The sequence below is a fragment of the Myodes glareolus genome, chromosome 4 (genome assembly GCF_982192425.1).
Source record: "Myodes glareolus chromosome 4, mMyoGla1.1, whole genome shotgun sequence".
NCBI lineage: Eukaryota > Metazoa > Chordata > Mammalia > Rodentia > Cricetidae > Myodes > Myodes glareolus.
In genome coordinates, this window is record NC_142029.1 from 17,416,461 (window position 1) to 17,439,385 (window position 22,925).

At 44.5% G+C, this 22,925-nt stretch overlaps 1 protein-coding gene across 1 annotated transcript in view; it reads right to left on the reverse strand.

The window, feature by feature from the left end:
• Positions 1–22,925, reverse strand: part of Rec114 (REC114 meiotic recombination protein) — a 93,468-nt gene that overhangs the window by 53,772 nt on the left and 16,771 nt on the right. The window contains exon 2 of the mRNA XM_048424229.3: positions 9,407–9,496. Coding sequence (XP_048280186.2) covers positions 9,407–9,496 — 90 coding nt within the window. The remainder of the gene's footprint in view (positions 1–9,406; positions 9,497–22,925) is intronic.

Consider the following 22,925-nt stretch of genomic DNA (forward strand, 5'->3'; position numbering starts at 1 on the left):
ACAAGTACGTCTCCCACCTTGTCAGATGGTAACCCTGGAGTTTGCCAGATCTACGCATCTCAAAGGATGCTCACACCTGCTGGCTCGCATTCAGTATTCTTTAAATTTTTTACTTATTATTTGTGTATGTGTGTGTAGTGTGTGTGTGTGTGTGTGTGTGTGTGTGTGTGTACCACAGCATTCATGATGGGGATGGAAGATGACTGTTAGGAGTTGGTCTTACCTTTCACCTTGCTGTGGCAAAGTCTCTTTTTGCAGTTTCTGCTGCCACATCACTGTGTATTATAGGCTAGTTGGTCAGCAAGCTTTGGGGCCGAGTCTCCTCTTTGCCGCCTATCTTGCTAAAGGAGTGCTGGGATTACAGATGTGTAATCCAGCTCCTCTCACCCCATTTTATTCTTTGTGGGTATTTTGCCTGCATGTATGTGTGTGCACCGTGTGCCCACAGAGGTCAGATGAGAGCATCAGATTCCCTGGAACTGGAGTTACAGACAGTTGTGAACTGCCATGTGGGTGCTGGGAATCAAACCCTGGCCCTTTGCAAGAGCAGTCAGTGCGCGTAACCACTGAGAACTCTCTAAAGTCCTCACATCCAGCTTTTTATGTAGGTTCCATGTTAGAACTTGGTTAGTGATTTTACCTGAGAGCCAGCTCAGCCCACATCAGCATTTCAACAACTGTCCCGAGTATCTGCTAAGATCTGTAAGGCAGTCATTTCACTCTAAAGGCAGCCTAGTTAGGATCAAGAAAACAACACATAACATTCACCAAAAGACACATACTGAAACGTTTATAACAGTGTTACTTGATAGTTAAAATCTAGTGGTTACCCAAACCCCAGCCATGTAAAGGGCCAACACTGTGATAGATTCATACAACAGAGTCAACTGCACACATCAATTCAGACGAGCCCCATGGAGGGTGAAAACTCAGACACAGGCGAGTCCTGTACTAGTCATTGCACACAAAGTACAAACACAAGGAAAACTAATCTTCGCTTAAAAGCCACACTGCTGGCTGGTCTCTGGGGAGACAGAGATGCAGCTGTCACCGACTGGGAGACAGAATTAGTAAGGCTAGTCAGCATCCCCGTGAACACTGTGCTTCATCAGCCATCCAGGAGAAGAGAATTAAACCACAATGGCGTGGCACGGGAAGCAGGACAAGTACAGCTACAAAGACTGACAGTATCATTTAAGTAAGCATGCCTGGTGAGAGAGCAAAATCCTCCAATCCCTCTAAAAACAGTTCAACCAAATACTCATTTAATATTTGATCTGGTAACCCTACACTTAGTTATTACCCAAGAGAAATTAAGGTAACACATGAAAACTTATATATAAATGCTCTCAGTAGCTTTATTCATAACTGTCCCAAATTAGAAATAATCCAAATACCCACCCACAGGAGAAGTGGGTAAACAAATGGTGGCTCACCATAAAGTAAAGTGCAGCCAATAATAAATAACATGACATGCTCAACAAGGCAGTCACCTCACTTCTACCAAGACAGCTTCTTTGAACAGAAAAAGGAACTTAATCCCAATTCCAGGGCACCGGGCGTACTTTCTCCTTCTACCCTAAAATGCCACAGTCAGCATTCAGGAATGCCACCAGCAAAGCCACCATTTTCATTTTCATCACCAGTTTGGAAGGCGTGCTAGACAGGCATATAAGAGACTGTGGTCTGAGGACAGCTGGGTGCTGGAGATTAGTGAAGAAAGAAGTGGGATTTTTTTCCCTTGAGTTCACAGATTATACCCCTCCGCTAGGATTGGACTGTGTGAATAACTTAATTCCAAAAATTTGTGCTAAATCTTCCTTCTTAGAAAAGTCTCAGACAGAGATGGGAGGACTTAAAAAAACTAATTGAATTAAAACAGCATTTGAAGGCTACAGGGCTCACTTAAATAGGAACATAATAGTTCTTGATGGTAAACAGAGACATCGATTTCTTTCTGAAGAACATTAACACTGGGCATGAAACATAGGAAGGAGCTTAAAACAAAACGCCACGAATTCCATCAGTTCTAGGATGAGTCGGGTTTCCCAAGCAAGCAGAATTAAAATTGCCCCAAAACTATTTCATTTCTGAGTTAAAGACAGATTTCACTTAAGCGAAGACAAACAAGGTGGGTCAGAGCTAACTGGAATAGAAGGAGTGGCTGGAAGCAGTGGCCAAAGCCTTGGGAAGTGATTTCCCACCGGCCATATCCAGAATGTTGGCTTGAGATTCAGGATCCACAGTTTCAAAGGTGAAGAGGGCAATGAACACAGTGTGTTTTTAAATTTGGAGAAACAGCCCAAAGAAGTTGCAAATTATCCCATTAATTTATTTTAGATTCATTTTGTGTGTGTGTGTGTGTGTGTGTGTGTGTGTGTGTGTGTGTGTGTATAAGTGTTTTGCCTGTTGGATGTGCACTGTGTATGTACGTAGTATCTACAGAGGTCAGAAGAGGATGTCAAGAGCCCCTGAAGCCGGAGTTATGAATGGTACCATGTGGGTACTGGGAACTGAACCCAAGTCCTCTGCAAGAGCAACAGGTGCTACTGAACCACTAAGCCTTCACTCTGATCCCATACCCTACTTTTTAAACACATGGGTTTGTGATGCAGGACAAGATGACAGCCCACTGAAGAGACTCTGCACCACAAAAGGAGAAGCCATGCAGGACTGAGCAGACAGAGGTGAAGTGGGCAGCAGGGAAAAGCTTTACTTAAGTGTGTCTGGGAAAGTGCACGGCAATGCACAGAACTCCGTGCAGAAAGCCACATTTACACGTCTCTCCAATAAAAAAGACTCTTGGTGCCCAGTCAATATACACTGTCTATGCTGTGAGAGTAGACAGATGGAAGAGACCTAAGAACAAAGCGCTATTTCTCTGGGCGTGTCTGTGCTTCTGCACATGCACGTGTGGACAGATCTTTAAAAAGTTAAACACAGAATCACCACGTGATTTAGTGTGTTAGAATGCTGCTGTGCCAAAAGTACCTGAGGAGAAAATGAACACAGGAAAAGTCCATTTCGATGCAGCTCAGTTTCAATCCACAGCGGCCTAGGGGTTTTGTATAAGTTCTATCCTTAAATGGCACACGCCCAGTAGCCTGCTTCCTTCAACCATGCCCTGCTTCCCACAGTGCCATGGCTCCCAATAGCTATTCAAAATTTTAAACCACCAATGACTTAGGTCATTGATGTGAGCTCTCATGAAGGTCAGAGCTCTCACGATGTAGTGACTTTGGCAATGCCCACAGACATAGGAGAGCGTGCTTTATTAAGCTCCTATGTGTCTTTCAATCCAATCACACTGACGGTCAAGATTAAGCACTGCCTTCAGCAGTTCTTCCGAGTGTTCATCTACACCAACAGAGAGCAGAGTTTCAGAGAGAGCGTGTCCACATGTCTACAGCAAGCATTGCTCACGATAGGCAGAAGGTGGAAACAACCCAATATCCAGACAGATGAATCTACAAACAAAATGCAGTGTGTAAACACAATGGCGCTTCATCCAGTCTTATAAGGATGATAGCATGATGATTCACGCTACAACATGGACGGACCTTAAAGACTGAAGTGAAATAAGTCCTCTCAAAAGGACAAAAATGTATGATTCCACCTATATGAAATAATCTTGAGTAATCAGATTCACAGACAGAAAGTACAGGGTACATACTACAGTAAGGGATAGGGAGGGGAAGTTGCTAATTAATGGGTTCAGATTGTAATTTTGCAAAGTGGAGAGTTCTGGAGATGTATGGTGGTGATGGCTGCACAGTATGGTTGGATGTGCACTGTGTATGTACCTGTGTATTTACCGTCATTGATAGATATCTGTAAAAATAGTTAAGACAGTAAATTTTATGTATAGTTATCACAATTAGAAAAAAAATATTAAGGCTCCAAATAGCCAAGAGAGAATCTGTCTGAAAGCCACGTGTAGAGATGGAATCCATCCAAGGCCAAGTGTAAGGTTGGATGAAAACAGGGCTAAGATCTTAGTCTTCTTGCTATAGCAACCCTTTGGCATAAATGACAATAGAATGGCCTTGGTAGATTATTGTCATAGTAGGAAGCATGGCAGCATGCAGGCAGACATGGTGCTGGAGAGGTAGCTGAGAGTTCTACATCTGGATCCACGAGCAGCAGCAGAATTGACAGTGACACCCTTGTCAGGCTTGAGCTTCTGAGACCTCAAAGCCCACCCCCTAATGCCAGACCTCCTCCAACGAAGCCACATCTACTCTCATAAGGTCACACCTCCTAGCAGCGCCACTCCCTACGGACCTAAGGGGCCATTTTTATTCAACCACCACAATAAATACCATACATTCCCATCCATGCCAACAGCTAGATTTCATTCTAAGACAAATGTGGCCAAAAATTTCCACAGATGCCCTGTCCCTACCTTTTATGAGAAAAATTCCAAAATTCTAAAACAATTTGATTAGTAAGAAAGCAGAGGGTGTATAAACGTAGTATCAATCACCATAAAATTACCACTTACATATATTATAATCTAAAGTGTTTGCTATGTTATGTTTTTATTTTGTGGATATGTAGAAAATACTATGAATAAAGTGACAAAAATTATTCCTTAAGGAATAAAATATTCTTTAAATATGCATTATTAGCTTTACCACACTTACTACACATGTATGTAATTTTTGAAAGTCAAATGCTTCTACCATAAAGATTGATTCAATAAGAACTGCATAGTTTTTATTATTTTTGCTTATTGAGACAGGGTCTCTCTGTGTAGCTATAGTTGTCTTAGAACTCACTATGTAGACCAGCTCTTATCTTCTCCCATCTTATATTCCTCTCTCTGCTCAGCTATACCCCTCTCCTGTCTCTACCTCCTAAATGTTGGGATTAATGGTGTGTGACTCCCATGTACTGATGTAATGGTCACTTAGCTAAGGTGGCATCTACTCTCTTCCTCCATTCTATAGACATTCTATCTCCCATCACAATTAGGATCTTCTGAGGAGGAAATCTGAGAGATACAAATCCTATTTTCTAATCTTTCATTTCATTTATTTATTTGGTGGTGGTGGTGATACGTGTGTGCATAGGTGTCACTTGTGTGTGACAGTGCCATCCTGCACATGTGGAGATCAGAGAACAGCTTTTGAGAGTGGCTTCACTTAAGGAATAAACCCTATTTATTCCTTAAGGAATACCCCTCTCCTGTCTCTACCTCCTAAATGCTGGGATTAATGGTGTGTGACTCCCATGTACTGGGATTAAAGGTGTGAACCATCTTGTGGCTCTGTTTCTCTTTTGAGACTTGATCAAACTAGTGTAGCTCACAGCGGCCTTGAACTCACAGAGATCCCTCTGACTCTGCCTCCTGAGTGCCGAGGGGGGGGGAAGGGGAGGGGATTAAAGGTGTGTCCCACCACTCCCAGGAGTCTAGTGGTTTATATCTGCACTCTGATCTTCAGGCAAGCTCTATTTGTTAAAACACAAATAAATGATCACTTCATATCTCTTTAGCCCTATAAGCAGAATCTTAGAAGGTTGAATTTAAACCTGGAACAGTGGCTCTTGCTGTCAGACTGAAGAAAGCAACATTACCAGTTCAAGTTCAGCCTGGGCTAAGAGTGGAAAAAAAAATAAAAGACAGACAAAAGACTGGGTTCTCAGAAGCAGAGAGTAGGTAGAGTCAGGTTCTATACAAGTAAGGATCTAGAGGTTCTATAGCATGGTGACCAGTTAGACACTTGCAATCTAAGAGAACATATCTCTATGTATGTTAGTGTGTATTTGCACATGCACGTGCATACCTCCATTACTCTCGACTCTTATTTTTTTGAAACAGGGTCTCTCACTAACCCTGAATCTCATCATTTCAGAGAGGCTAGCTGGTTAACCAGTGATGGGCTCTGTCCATCTCCACCTGCCAATTATGGGCTTACAGCACATAGGTATACCTGCTTTTACATGAGTGCTGGAGAACTGGCTCAGGTCCTCTTGCTTTCATAGCAAGGGCTTTTGCCCATGAAGTCACCTTTTGAGCCCCAGGGAACAGGTTGAGATATATGAGTGGGACCCATGTCTCTTCCTGAGACACTGGACAGTTGTTAGATACTGTCAGACACACGGTTAAACACTGTAAAAATCAGTATTAATGTTTAACAATAAGTTAGAAATGGTTCTTCTATGTTTTTTCCCCTGTAAATAAGCAAATTCATTGCAAGCTATTGAGTTTTCTTGCTGCTCTAGCTTCCTTGAAGAAAAGGACTGTCAGTGGAGCCAACTGTGGTGATATTTTGTTTGCGCTATAGCAAATAAAGCTTGCCTGAGGATCAGAGTGTGGAGTAAGTCACTAGTTAGCCATAGGGGTCAGGCAGTGGTGGCACACACCTTTAATCCCAGCACTTGGGAGGCAGAGTCAGAGGGATCTCTGTGAGTTCAATGCCACCCTGGGTTACTCTAGATTGATCCAGTCTCAAAGAGAAACAGAGGTCGGTGGTGGTGTCTCACACCTTTAATCCCAGCACTTGGGAGTCACACATCTGTAACCCCAACACTAGGGAGGTGGAGACAGGAAGGGAGATGGCTGGGTGGAGAGAGGAACAAGGCTTGAGGAGACAGAAGCTCAGGGCAGTCAGTCTGAGGACTTGTAGGGACAGGAGACCCCATTTGGTCTGAGGATCTCGTAGCGATAAGAACTAGTGGCTGGCTGCTCTGCTTCTCTGATCTTTCAGCTTTCACCCCATATCTGACTCCAGGTTTTTATTATTAAGACCAATTAGAAATCACGCTATAGCAGGACAGGTTAATCCACTCTTTATTCCAAAGCCAGTCATTTTGAGCATTTCAAGAATGCCTTGAGGAAGCTACATGACAATCACAGCTGCCTGCTCTAGCTTCTGAGGGTCAGCCCAGCCATGACTGTTTTAATAAACTTGTCCATGTCTTAGCATGTAATAATTTCTACCTAAGTCAGAGGTGGAGCACCTCTCCCAGTGGCCCTGCACAGGGACTCTGTAAATACTGCAAAACAAGCTGTTCAGCCACCTTGGTGAGCTGGCTGGCAGACAGCCTCCCTTGCTACCTTCCATTATTGCAATTTTAGGCTCAAGAATCTTCTCTAAGTGGTCTTTCTTGCCGACTTTTCTGAAAAGGCTGAGGTAGTAAGACAAAAAGTAGCAGCTGTGACTGCAGCAGAGGTGGTTGTGACGACAGAGTGATTGGCAGCCACGCTGCACAAGAAGTAGAAAAGACATGGCCAGCGACATCAGAGGTGAGGCCTCAAGGCCACTAGCTGTCGGTGGTGGAGGGAGCAGCAGCAGAATTCCAATTCCTAGAGCTGAGGAATCCCGGCTTCCAGAGCCTACACAAAGCTCTAACACTTGCCCAGGACTAAGGGGACCAGTACCAGAGCCCTACACAAGAGCTCTAGCACTAGAGGGCGCCATCTGCCCCTGCTGCTCCTACCTGTAAGCTGCTCCTACTAGCTGCTACCAAACACTGGGTGATACAAAGGAAGGGCTTTTTATTTGTGCAAGATTTGTATTCCCATAGAATAACCCCCCCCCCAGCCAGCTGATTAGCAATTGTCAACACACACACAATATGCACGGTTACGCGCATGGAATCTCTAGCTATTATAAGACCCTGCTGTGAGAAATTAAAGAAGATATAAATAAATGGAGGGTTAAAAAGTGCTCACGGGCTCACTCGACAGCAGCAAGTAAATTCTTCCCAAATTGATTTACAGATTGAAAGCAGCTCTGAACAAAACCCAGCAGGCTTTCTGGTAGGAAAGCTGAATCCAAAATTGACATGGGAATGTGAATAACCACACAGTCAAAACAGCTTTGAAAAAGGACACGGAGGAATTAAAAATATGATGGAAATTATGTAGTATTGTACCCTGCATCGAATCATTGGAGGGCTAGAGCTCCTCGTACATTTCCTAGCAGGGGTTGTTTTAGATTTGGGAAGCTTGGTTTTGTAACTTTGGTGAAAAAAAATATCACTCCATATATGACAGGAAGATTTTAACAAGCCCTGTGAAATGACAGATGAGTAGACAGCAGGCACGAGGTGGTGCCCTACAGCTGAGGAAATCACACTGCATTGACACCACCATTCAGCAGGAGCCATGACTGACAGGCAGAACTAGCCAGGTGTCTCCACAGCAGCTGCAGAGCTAATCTCGTGCAGGTAGAGCTACATGTGCTGAGACTTTTCAAGGCGCCAAGGCCGCAAAGCTAGCTTTGCAGATCTCCTCACGTTCACTGATGACATCACATTTCACGTAAGCGGAAAAAGTGAACCATACTAACACACATATGTGGGATCCTGCCATTGTATTATAACAGAACCTGGAAGGAAGTATGAACAAGTTAAGGTCTTTACACACACTTGGCCCGCTTGCTTATTGTGTTTCTCCTTACTAGAGTGAATGATACGCCACAGGGATGAGATTTTGCCCATGCTGTGTGCTCTGATATTCCCAGCCTCCTCCTCCAACAACAAAAAAGTAAACTAACTGCTGAATAATATTTGTTAAATGAATAAATCAGACCCATGTAAATATTTGTGATAGGAATTTATGACATCTATATAGACACTATGCCCATGAAATAATGTAATAATCTCACATAACCTTCTCTTTCTAAGACTGTTCCTTTGGTTAGATTAAGAGTAAATCATTGCATTGTTGTGGTGGTGCTAGTTTCAGGACAGCTAGGGCTGTCACACACAGAGAGAAACCCCGTCTTGAAAAATCAGAAAAAAGAGTTGATTATCTTCTCTTTATTCATACTTTTTACAATACACAGAACCTGAACTTCCCAGCAAAGTGCTAAGTGACTGGGTGATTTCCCTCCCTCTCTTTGCTCTCATTGGTCTCTAACGATGTAGACCAGCTTCAGGCTGCACTCCAACCTACAGTAATCCTCCTGCCTCTGCCTCCTGAACACAGGAACGGCACGCACGTGACACTGCACCCAGGCTGTTTATGTCTTTATTTTACAATTTCCTGGAATGCATACATCCTCAGAGTAGCAAGGACAAGGGCTTTAGAAAGCCAGTATCCTGTAAATTAATTATAGCAGGCTTTGTTTTCTTTCTGCTGTCTGACTCTGGTTTCTTCTCTATTGGAAAAGACTCCACAGTCTTCTCTATAAGCTCACTAATCTTTATCATATTGCTTAATCAAAGTCCTCTGATCTACTTTGATCACTAGATCCAAAACTCCTTCAAGGTAGGAAGCAATCAGAATGTTTCTGAATATCCCACTGTTAAAACATGCTAGAAGATCCTTGGTTGGCGGGACTTACTGAATTTCAGTAAGACCAAGAAAGCTTGAAGGCACAAAAAAAAAATGACATGAAGCTACAAACATGAAGCAAAAGTGCGGACTGGACCATCAAGCACTATAACCTACCAGGAGTGTCTGTCCTTGGGAAATGAAGAAATGGCCCGATACAACGATGGTGAGAACGAGAGCCCCAGCTTCTTCACTGGATTCAAACACCTTGAAGAGAGAAAAATGCGAGTTACAGGCAACTGTGAGCCACCTGACGAGGACACTGGGATGTGGGACCTGGACCTCTAGCAGAGCAGTGAGTGCTCTTAACCACTGAGCCATCTCTTGAGCCCCAGCTCACATGGTTTTTATATTTGGCTACACCGGTGTTGCTGCCATGTGCACACAGGGACATAGGTGTGGGTAGACACAGACACATTTTTGTTACAGTAGAACACCACTCTATGACTATGTCATCATCTTTTCATACAATATATGTGGATCACACTTTCCTTTCCTTCAGCTTCGCCCAAATCTCTCCCATCTCCCTACCCACCCAACTTTATGATCTTTTTGTTCTCGCTCTAAAAACAAAAACAAAAACAAAAAACAAAAACAAAAATCACCACCACCAAGAAACAAAAATCAAACAAGCAAAAGATCATGCCTGAGGAGGAAAGCGTTTATTTGGTTTACATTTCCAAAGCATTGTTCATCATCAGGGAACTTAGGGCAGGAACCTGGAAGCAGGACATGATGAAGCCATGGAGGGGTGCTACTTACCAGCTTGTTCTCCATAGCTTTTTCAGTCCTCTTTTTTTTTTTTTAATTTTTATTTTGGCTCTCATACATTACATCCTGACCAGTTTCTCCTCCCTCCATTCCTCCCGGTGCCCCTCCCCACCTCCCCTCTCCCCCAGACCCACTCCTCCTGTTTCCCTTCAAAGAGAAAAAAAAAAAGCAGGCCTCAAGGCTGGATGTGGCAACCCAGTGGGAGGAAAGGGTTCCAAGCACAGGCAAAAGAGTCAGAGACATCCCTACTCCCACTGTTAGGAGTCCCACAGGAACACCAAGCTACATAGCCATAATGTATTGTGTAGAGGACCTAGATATGCAGGGTCCATGTAGTCCCACCAGTGTCTGGGAGCCCCTATGAGCCCTGCTTATTTGATTCTCTGGGCTGTGTTCTCATGGTGTCCTTGACCCCTCAGGCTCCTACAGTCCTTCCTTGCCCTTTTCTGTGGGGTTCCCCCGGCTCTGCCTAGTGTTTGGCTGTGGCTTTCTGCTTTCTTATAGAACCAGCTCAGGGATGGCACCAGTCACAGTGGGCTGGGCCTTCCTCTCTCATCACTGATTAAGAAAATGCCCTACAGGCTTTCCTACGGCCCCATCTAATGGAGGCAGTTCCTTAACTGAGGTTTCCTCCTCTCAGATGATTTTAGCTTGTGTCAAATTGACGTAAACTATCCAACAGCTGACCCCTTGTCAGCCTGACACAAACGCATTACAGATATCCTTACCCGTTCATCTCCAAGGTCACACACTAATATCCACATCACAATATAAAACATTTTTACAAACTCAACTCCCACAGTCTATACAAATTAAAACACTTTAGAAGTCGGTCTCTTTAGAAATCCAAAGTCTCTTCTAAAACCTAAAATCTCTTTAAAAATTCAGTCTCTCAACTGTGAGCTCCTATAAAAAAAAATAAGTTAAATACTTCCTTACTTCAAGAGAGAAGTGCCAGGACACAGTCACAATCAGATCAAAGCAAAATCTAACTCCAAAGTATAAATCACTCAGTATCCAATGTCTGGAGTCACTCACAGCCTTCAGGGCTCCCCAAAAGGGCCTGACTCACTTCTCTGATCCCGCCCTCTGCAGCACACACAGCTTGTCTCGCAGGTTCCACTGCATGGATGCTGCTGTCCAAAGAGGTCATCCCATAGTTCTGGACACTCCCAAAATTCTGGGGTCTCTTGCTCCAACTGGGCTGCACTTTCACCAATAGCCTCTCCTGGGCTCTCTTCCTGGTGCCAAGCCTCAGTTCTTTTCCATGACCCCTTCAATCCTGGAGCTTCAACAGATTTTGAGGCTGCACTTTCTCCAGTGTGGTGTGGGAGAATTGTCTGTATTCTGTCAATCATATTTTAATAAAACACTGATTGGCCAGGCGGGCAGTATAGGCGGAAAAGCCAGACAGGAAGTAGGGGTGGAGACTGGGAGTATTCTGGGAAAACAGGAAGCTACCTCCGCCATACCTGCTCAGACCACCGGAGAGGAAAGATGTAACCTGCCCAGCTGGAAAAGGTACTGAGCCATGTGCTAACGTAGATAAGGATAATGGGGTAACATAAGTTATAAGAGCTAATAAGTAGCCTGGCCTAATGGGCCAATCAGTTTATAACCTTATGGAGTCCTGTGTGTGATTTTCCTTGGGGTATGCCAGCTATGGGGTACTGGGTGGGACAGAAACCCCAACAAGCAGGCCCTTCATGTTACACCAGTGGCCTAGCCTGGCCTCTCACAACAGTGCCAAGCCTCAGTTGCTTTTTATGACCTTTTTTTTTTTTTTGCCTTCAAAACAGCACCACCTGGGTGACTCTTATACTAAGGAACTTGGCGGCCTCTGAAGATACAGCTCTACTTCAGTGGTTCTGATCTCTTGTCAACCACAACTGATTCTTCTGTTCCAGCTGATAAGAACCACAGATTCTCAACCAAATTAGGAAAGAGCCCTGACTAAGTCTTGATCACTCTCAAATGACCCGCCAGCCTAGCAGTTCTCAGCCTGGATCCGAATGGCCCATCCCTGAGATCACTGGAAAGCACACACACTTTAACTGTGATTCATAACAGTAGCAAAATTACAGTTAATAAGAAGAAATGAAGATAATCTTACGTTTGGGAGGAACTGTATTAAAGGATGGCAGCGTTAGGAAGGTTGAGAACCTTCACCAGCTCACCTGCCAGGCATCTAACATTTGATTGCCATCAACATTCTTATCTTCCAAGCTCCCACAGAAAAGCTCCCCAAACTTTGAACACTCCCTGGCTTGACTAGCCCCAAACTCCAAAGTCCTTCCACAGTCGTCCCCAAAACAACATGGCCAGGTCTGTCACACCAGTACCCCATGATCCTGGCAACAACTGGTCTTGGGGCTATTGTTGCTGTGATGAAGCACCATGACTAAAAGCAAACTGGAGAGGAAGGGCTCTTTTGACTTCTCAGTGTCACTGTTCATCATCAAGGCAGGAACTCAAGCAGGGATGAAACCTGGAGGCAGGAGCTGATGCAGAGGCCATGGAGGGGCAGCTCACTGGCTTGCTCCTTGTGGCTTTCTCAGCCTGCTTTCTAATAGAACCCAGGACCTCCAGCCCAGGGATGGCACCACTCACAATGGGCAGGACCCTCCCCCTCAATTACTAATTAAGAAAATGCCCTAGAGGCTTGCCTACAACCCAATCTTAAGGAGACATTTTCTCAACTGAGGTTCCCTCTTCTCTGGTGATTAGTGTCAAGTCATAAAACTATGCAACTATGCAACACAGACACTAAGACCAAAAAAAAAAAAAAAGTCCAAAAAGGCCGGGCTTGTGGTGCAAGCCTTTAATCATTGCACTCAGGAGGCAGAGGCAGGTGGAGTTCTGAGTTTGAGGCCAGTTTGGTCTACAGAGTGAGTTGCAGGACAGCCAGGGTTACACAGAGACCTGGTCTGGGTGGCAGAAGGGTGGATATCAAAATAAGCCACAAAACAGCATATGGGGTCTGTCCTGAAGTACCATTGATATACACAGTGAAACTCCACTGGAGAAAACTGATTTTCCCTTTGCCAGTCAGTCCCAGTTGCAGATAGCTTCCTGACAAAGGAGTGGACTCCGTGTCCACTACCCCATCTGGCTTGCATCTGTGCAGGTTTTGCATGTGCTGCCGCAGTCTCTGTGAGTTCATATGTGCACCAGACATGCTGTGTCTGGGAGACGGTCTCCTTACAATCATCCATCGCCTTTGGCTCTTACAACTTTTCCACCTCTTTTTTTTTTGCATGGATCCCTGAGCCTTGAGGGGAAGAGGCTGGTGAAAACATCCTATACCAATACCGGCCACAAGGAAGTTGTGATTACAATAATATCTGATAAGAATATTAAAAATATGTAAAACATCATTTCAGATTGATACTAATAAACAAGTCCATAGGGTCACTTGGCCCCAGCAGGTAAAAGTACCCACAGGTCAGCCTGGACCTCACAGGCCTGTGGTGCCAGGTGGGTAGGTCCATTATGATGAACAAACACGTAGGTGGAGAAATGGGACAGGAAGAGAAGCAGAACGGTCCGTGTGCTGCGGAAAGAGGCAGAACTGAAGAAGCGAGGGTGGTGAGAAACTGGCTGATACTGGTGGTCTGTGTGCCACCCGGGGCCAGGGAGACATTCAGGCCAGGGTTGCTGCCAAGAGCCATGTCTTGGTTGGTGGTCCTACCACAGCCAGGGTCTGTGTTGATATCCATGCCTCATGTTGTCAGCACAGGTCACAAGGATGCCCAGGGGCTGGTCAGCCACCTGAGACCATGCTGGTGTTCAAGGGACGGCTGCCACTGGGGCCATACTGATCTGGGTATCTTGAACTGCCACAGGGGCCATGGTGACATCCAGGCCTGAGCTGCTGCTAAGGGACATGTCTTGGTTCATGGTCTTGCTGCAGCTGGGGTCTGTGTCGATGTTCATGACCATGCTAAGAAAGTCCCACCCTTCACTGGCTCCGGGATAACTGGCTCTGTCCCTTGTTGGGCACTGGAGTGGGAGAGCTGTTCCCACCCATCACCACAGGTGTGGGAGAGTAACCCCTGATGGCACGGGCAGAGGAGAGCTGGCTCTGCTCCTTGCCAGAGGGGAGTGGTCCCAGCGGCCTGGGATGACCAGCTCAACTAGAACCCAGGGCCTTGGACTGGTACACCCAACACCGACCCCATCTATGACCTGTTGTAGCTCCTGATGAGACTGGTCTTACGGAATGATAGCCGCAGGCTCTCCATGACTTGGGGCAACAGCAGACTATCTGAGAGGAGTCTCAGTGGTAATGGTGTAACAGAGGCCAGAAGCTGTGAGCCAGATCAAGGCCTCATTGCAACAAACATTTGAGGGTGGGGCTGAGGAACGAAACCACACTTCCCTGATAAACCACAGCTCCCAGTGTTACTAGGACGATTGAAGAGGTATTAGAGAGATGGGAAAGGCAAAAGCTCGAAGGAGGGTTTTTTTTTGTTTAGTTTTGAATTAATTTTGGGGGGATTATTTTGGGAAGGTGTTGCAGGGATAAGGGTTGGATATGGAGGAAGTAGAAGGTGAGCAAGATTGGGGTATATGATGAGAATTTACCAAAGATTCAATGAAAAATTATATTATAAAAAGAAGTTCATAGAAATGACCAACTATATAATAGACTAGAAGATATCCCAACCAGCATGGCCTGACTGACATTTAGTATTCTACACTCAACAGAACAACCTACAGCACAAAATACAGTACAACAGTAATACAATTACAATGCAAAATACAATACAACAGCAGCACAGAATACATTCTTTAAGAATGTACAGAAGACTCACCAAGACAAGCCATATTTGTCATAGGATATTACTTTATAAATTTAGACTTCACCAAAACTGTTAGAATTAACATGCACAATAAAGACACAATACAAAATTAATTCACAAAATTAGTAATATTTCTATACATTAAAACCAAACTAAACATGAAAGAAAACAATTCATTTAATAGCTAGAAAAACAGAATATTTGGGAATATGTTTAAACAAGGAAATGAAGGAGCTCTACACTGAAAACTGGCGAATGAAACTAAAGATGCACAGATGGGTGCAAAGGCATTTCACGTTCATGCATTGGGAACATTAATCTTGTCTAAATGTCCACGCTACCTAAACAACCTACAGATGCAAGGAGGCCCACATCAAAATAATAAAAAGCAAAAAAAGCTAACCTTTGGTATAAAGAACAAAGCAAGAGGCATCATGCCACCATCCCTCATAGCTACAGTAACATCCACAGCGTGGCAGCACCAAAACAGACACACAGGCTGAGGGGGAGTACAAGAGCACAGAAAGAAGCCGGCAAACTACAGTCAGCAGGTCTGCCTACACCACCGACAGCCCTCTGCATAGAAAGGAATCTCCTCAAGACAGTCAGAAATGTTCCATGGGACTGAGAAGATGGGTAAGAGCATTTGCTGTGCAAGTATGAGGACGTGGGTTCAAATCCCCAGGACCAACATAAAAACCAGGCATGTCTGGGCACACAACTATAACCTCAGTGCTGCAAGAGACAGAGCTTGCAGGCTGTCAGTCTAGTCCAGGTTCAGTCACACTAACACTAGGTACACACCACAAACAATTTCTCCCCCCCCCTCTTTCTCTCCCCCCTCTAGCTCTAGCTCTCTCTCTCTCTCTCTCTCTCTCTCTCTCCACCCCTTCCTTGCTCTCTCTCCTTCTCCCTCTATCTCTATCTCCACCCCTCCCTCCTTCTTTCTTTCTCTCTCTGTCTGTCTCTCTTTCTCTCTGTCTCTCTCTCTTTCTCTCTGTCTCTCTCTCTCTCTCTTTCACACACACACACACACACACACACACACACGTGCACGCACATACACACACAAGCAAAGGGTTTTGGAATAAGAACTTAAAAGCACAGACAACAAAAGCAGACATAGGCAAATGTAAACATGCAACTAAGAGTTGCTACATAAAAATGAAACAACTTACAGAATGGAAGGAAATACCTGCAAAAGCATCACACTGCATCCCATTAAATGGATATACATGCTTGAAAAACAAATCAAAGAATATTCTCAGAGCACAGTTAAGTAAAACATCAGTGAAAGGTGCTAAAAAACTGCTCAAATATTTTAGAACTAAAGGGCATTTCTAAGTAGCATGTGAACACAATAAGAAACTGAAAGGAAAATGAAGTAACTTGAACAACAAAAAGCTGTGTGGTCAATAACTGAGATTGCAGAAAAGCACGGGGCAAATCCCATCACCTGTTCCTGATTTCAAAATCCAAAAACCCAAAAATCAAGTGAAACTTTGCAGACGACAGGGCATCTGTGTGAAACTGACAGCTAATACGGACATTTCATGGTGACAGTATCACCTGAGAAGCAAGACGAGCGACCACTCTTCATTAGCTAATGGTCTTGCTGGGGAGCTGTAACTACTGTGGAAAGACAAGAAGCAAAAGCACACAGACTGTAAAGGAAGAAGTAAAGCCACACTTAACCACAGACAGTGATGGGCATGCGTAAAATCCAATGGACTTTCTAGGGTAAGTGAATTTTGAAAATTTGCATTTACAAGATAACATATAAAAACAAAACATTTATATATACATATTCTATCCAGTTGCTGTGGTCTGGATGCACACTGTTTTCCATAGACACGTTCACTTGCATATCTGACCTCCAGCTTGTGTTGCTGGAAGAAACAGGTCACCAGGAATAGGCCTTGAGTTTTAGTAGCCCAGACCGGCTTCTCACCTGTTCTCTGGTTCCTCACTGTGGACACTGTGTGCCCAGCCACTCGAGGCTCTTGCCAGCACGCCCTCCTGGGCACAGGGAACTGCACAGTCCCTGAACTACAGCCAGAATGAGCCCTCCATCTCTTGAGTCAGTTCTTATTGGGCAGTTGGTCTCAGAAAGAAGGAAAGTAACTAATATGTCAGTAAGAAACTGGAATTTGGTTTCAAAAGCACCCAGCTTTATAATATCATCAAAATAAAAACTACTGAGGGATAAATGACAAAATCTGTGAAAGAATGGCACATTACAAGTTGAGATAAACTTATAAATACATGGAGAGAGCTTTGTTCACGGACAGGAAGATTTAGTGCTATTAAAATGCTGGTAGGCAGGCTAATAGCTAAAGGTGTCCATGTCCTAATACCTAGAACCTGAGAGTGTTATCTTACACAGCAAAAGGGACTTCGCTAATGTGATTAAGCACCTTGAGATAGGGAGATTATCCTGGATTATCCAAGCGGGTAATCATGCGTGTCATTAAGGGAAAGAGGGTACCAGTCAGAGAAAGGAATATTGTGATTGCTGCTGTTGAGGCAGAGGCCAGGCAGGGTGCAGGCAAATATGGAGCCTTCCGAGAGCTTCTACACAGAATTTAGTCTTCCCCACATTAAATTTAACTCCGTAAAATATCATTTTAGATCTCTGACCTGCAGAGCTACCAGTTACATGATGCTGTTTTAGGCCATTAAATCTATGGTAGTCTGTTACAGCCACAGTTGGAGACTGTAATAGAACAGATCTTCTCGGACTGATCTAGCCAATTCAAAACAAAATTCTGAGTCTGCGAAGTGGCTGCACAGCCTGATGACCCGCGTTTGATCCCCAGAATGCAGGTAAAGGCAGATGGAGAAAACTGACTCCTCCCCAAAGTTGTCCTCTGACCTCTAGTCATGTGCTGTGTCGTCACATGACAGTACTCTCACAGTATGTACATACAAAACACAGTAATAATTACAAAAATTTAAAATTTAATTCCTAATTTTGTAAACAGTCCACTAATTCACATAGACACTTAAGAGTCTAAAGTACTGGAAACATGTATCAAGCATTCGAATTTAAATTTAAAAAATTTAAGTATTTATTTTATGTGTATACATGAGTGTGTATACATGCACAGATGTGCATGATCACATGGTGGTCAGAGGAGAGTGTTGATCCCTTGAAACGACAGTTGCAGGTGACTGAGAGCCGCCATGGGAGTGCTGGGAACCAAACCTCTGCAAGAGCAGCAGGCTCTCACCCACTAGGCCGTCTCTCTGGCTCCATCTAAGCATCCAGATAAACCAGTTAACATCAACGAGGTACCCACCACATATAGACCCTTCTTATAAATTATTGGGAAAGAAAACAAAAACAAGAAAGCCCCTGACCTTTATTCATTCATCTGTTCATTCAACCAGTATTTGCTAAAATCTATTAGATGCTAAGCACTGTCCAAGATGAGAAACATCGCTGAGTAGTACTCTAATGTGTATATATTCCACACTTTCTTTATCCGTTCTTCCATTGAGGGGCATCTAGGTTGTTTTCAGGTTCTGGCTATTACAAATAATGCTGCTATGAACATAGCTGAACAAATGCTTTTGTAGTATGATTGGGAAACTCTTGGGTATATTCCCAAGAGTGGTATTGCTGGTGGTAGGTTGATCCTGAATTTCCTGAGAAACCGCCACACTGATTTCCAAAGTGGCTGCACAAGTTTGCATACCCACCAGCAATGGATGAGTGTACCCTTTACTCCACATCCTCTCCAGCAAAGGCTATCATTAGTGTTTTTGATTTTAACCATTCTGACAGGTGTAAGATGGTATCTCAGAGTTGTTTTGATTTGCATTTCCCTGATCGCTAAGGAGGTTGAGCATGACCTTAAGTGTCTTTTGGCCATTTGAACTTCTTCTGTTGCAAATTCTCTGTTCAGTTCAGTGCCCCATTTTTTAATTGGGTTAATTAGCATTTTAAAGTCTAATTTCTTGAGTTCTTTATATATTTTGGAGACCAGACCTTTGTCTGTTGCGGGGTTGGTGAAGATCTTCTCCCAGTCAGTGTACTACTCAGTGGTAAAAAACAATGACATCTTGAATTTTGCATGCAAATAGATGGAAATAGAAAACACTATTCTGAGTGAGGTGACCCAGACCCAAAAAGATGAATATGGTATGTACTCACTCATAAGTGGATTCTAGCCATAAATAAAGGTCAGTGAGCCTATAATTCGCGGTCCTAGAGAAGCTAAATAAGGTGAACCCAAAGAAAAACATAGTTATCCTCATGGATATTCGAAGTAGACTAGATTGCCAGGCAAAATTGGGATCTTGGGGATGGGGGTGGGGGTAAGAGGTCATGGGGAGAGAAAAATGAGGAGGGGAAGATGGGGAGACCCTGGGGGAATGGGATGGTTGGGATGGAGGAAGCGTGGATATGGGAGCAGGGAAGAAGATATCTTAATTAAGGGAGCCATTTTAGGGTTGGCAAGAGACTTGACTCTAGAGGGGTTCCCAGGTGTCCATGGAGATGCCCCAGCTAGTTCCTTGGGCAGCTGAGGAGAGGGAGCCTGAAGTGGCCCTATCCTATAGCCACACTGATGAATATCTTGCATATCACCATAGAAGTTTCATCTGGCGATGGATGGAGATAGAGACAGAGACCCACATTGGAGCACTGGACTGAACTCCCAAGGCCCAAATGAGGAGCAGAAGGAGGGAGAACATGAGCAAGGAAGTCAGGACCACGAGGGGTGTGCCCACCCACTCAGAAGGTGGGGCTGATCTAATGGGAGCTCACCAAGGCCAGCTGGACTGGGACTGAAAAAGCATGGGATCAAACTGGACTCTCTGAACGTGGCGGACAATGAGGGCTGACTGAGAAGCCAAGGACAATGGCACTGGGTTTTGATCCTACTGCATGTACTGGCTTTGTGGGAGCCTAGTTTGTTTGGTTGCGCACCTTCCTGTACCTGGATGGAGGGGGGAGAACCTTGGACTTCCCACAGGGCAGGGAACCCTGACTGCTCTTTGAACTGGAGAGGGAAGGAGAGGGGATTGGGGGGAAGGGGAGGGAAAAGGGAGGTAGGGAGGAGGCAGAAATTTTTTTAATAATAATAATAATAAAAATAAAAGATGAGGAACATCACAGAGCAAAACAAAGACCCTGCCCTCATGGAGCTATGTGGCACAGACTGCTCAGCAAGGGGACAAACAATGACAAAGGAGGAGTGTAACTCGAGACACGCTAAAGGTAGGTAGGGGAGCAGTCCATCCCAGGTGTAGGTAACAGGGAGGGCTTTGTCTATAGGGAACTGACAAATACTCTAACTGAGCAATCCACCTGGTTTTATTAGTAATATGAGTCACCAATTCTTATCCACACCTGTGATAAATGTAGCCTTTGTTGTTCTAAGTCCTAAATGCTGTTGGCCTTTGACTGAGGGTTAAGGGAAGTCAGAGGCTCCTTCTGCCTACATGTCCTTTATTCTCTTTACTGATGTCCTACCCCTTTTAGGTGAGGAGTGCCCCTAGAGACCCTGTTCTAACATCTACTGTACCCTGTGCTGTGTTTATCAACAGCCTCCCTCACTTCTGCCTTCACAAGAGGGTTGCCATACTGTGATTGACACTCCCAGGGTCTTCACAACTGGCAACATGGAGATTTTACCTAAAGAAGAGTAAAGTTGTTGGCCTGGCCTTGAAAATGGACCAAGCCTTTCATTCTTCTCTATATCTGGTAATCCTGCCAGCAGCTATGTAGACTACTCCTTAGCATGCATGGAACTGGTGATGGCCATGGTCTGGCACACGTTTACTGTCATGAGCCAGAGCTCCATCAGGGCCTGTCTCATCTGCTGTCTCCATACCTTTCTCTCCTCTCAGCATATCCAACGCCAGCCTCTCCATCTCCTATGCTGTCAAGGTGCAGCCTGGTGCACAAAAACATCTGTTGGTCTCCTTTCAATCGGTGACACCATATCCACTTCTCCCACGGAACCCTCTTATCATTCCCTGTGGCCTCTTGTCTCACACAGGCTCTGCTGCTGTGAGACCGCTGCTTCTCACTCTGCACATAGAACTAAGCTTGATGTGGCCCTGTCAAGGGCAGCTAAAGCGACTCAGATGAGGTGACGGTGGCTTTGCTGAGAGAGAGCCACCCTCTCTGAATCCTGCTCTTGGCCACTGACTAAACTCTGCCTGTCATGTCTAAGGCCTTCACACTTAACTTCTGCCAGCCTGTGTTGACCAGAAGCCGTCTTGCCCATGCTATAAACAGTTGGATAACATATATTTTGTAAGTCACACATAGCCGTTTATGTGGGACAACCTGAGAAATCACTTTTTACTGAGAAAATTGTATTTCTCATATGAAGAATGTGTGGGAACTGACATACGCTTTCCTTGTGATAGGCAGTTTCCTGACAGATGGACTGCTCACACAGATGACCAGCATTTCATGGGTCTACAGTGGACGCTGGCGCTATCCGAGCTCACAGCACAGTAGCAGGAGGGAGCTGTGGAATCACAGCCGTCTCCAGGACACAACGCAGCTCATTTTAGACTGTTCTGATGTCACGCTGCAGCTTCAGACTTTTCTCCACCGAGGGCAGTGTCATGTAAGCTGTTTACATTTTAATTAAGTTTTTACTTTTTAAAAGGTTACACACACACATAGTGATATTTTATTTGTGTTTTAATAAATAAAGCTTGCCTGAAGATCAGAGTGCAGAGCTAAGTCACTAGAGTACAGGAGTGGTGGCACACACCTTTAGTCCCAGGATTCAAGGCCACCCTGGGCTGTCAGAGTGATCTATCTATAAAGAGGAACAGAACTTACACAAAGTTATTCCCCTCCGCACTGGGAACATCACGGAGCAAAACAAAGACCCTGCCCTCATGGAGCTATGTGGCACAGACTGCTCAGCAAGGGGACAAACAATGACAAAGGAGGAGTGGAAGTCACACGCCTTTAATCCCAGCACTAGGGAAGAGGAGATATGGGTGTTATGTCTGGGCAGAGAGAGGTACATAAGCCAGGAGGAGACAAGAGTTCACTGCAGTCTGAGGCCTGGTGGAGAGCATTGCAGTCTGCAGTCACGTTGAGGACGGTGTCGCCCCTTTGTCTGAGCCTTGGTACGGGTTAAGAACTCTCTAGAGGCTTGGCTGCTTTGCTTTTCTGATCTTCATCTTGAAGCCCAATATTTGTCTCTGGGTGTTTATGATTTGTGCTACACATACTTTTTACTTATGTGTTTCTGCATATGTGTGCATGCCCACAGATGCCAGGAGAGGGTGTCAGACCTCCTGGAGCTGTAATTACAGGCTGGTGAGAAGCCTCATGTAGATGTTCGGAACTGAATTCATATCTTCTGCAGGAGTACTAAGTGTTCTTAAACACTGAGTACACAACTAGCCCCCAAATTTATAACTTTTTATTATAGAGTTCATGTTTTTTTTTCAAATATTTATTTATTATGTATACAATATTCTGTCTGCGTGTATGCCTGAAGGCCAGAAGAGGGCACCAGACCTCACTACAGATGGTTGTGAGCCACCATGTGGTTGCTGGGAATTGAACTCAGGACCTCTGGACGAGCAGGCAATGCTCTTAACCTCAGAGCCATCTCTCCAGCCCCAGAGTTCATGTTTTATAATGATAAATGATGAAATATATTATCTATGAAAATTTTATGTATATATAATATGCCAAACTTTTCTATATATTTTTTCCCTAGCCCACATTTTCCCCCAAAATTCTGCAAAACTCTCCCAAAGACTCTCCAGTCTATGGCCTCCACTACTCATGTCTACACATGAAAGGTAGTCTCACAATGAACAAAAGCAGCACAGGGATTGTCAAATCCTCATTTTAGGGGACCTTTTGGTATTTATAGCTGTGTCTAAAAATTTTAAGCACTGGGCCGAGCGGTGGTGGCTCACACTTTAATCCCAGCACTAGGGAGGCAGAAGCAGAGGCAGGGGCAGGCGGATCTCTGTGAGTTCGAAGCCAACCTGGTCCAGAAGAGGTAGTTCCAGGACAGGTTTCAAAGCTACAGAGAAACCCTGTCTCAAAAAAATTCAAA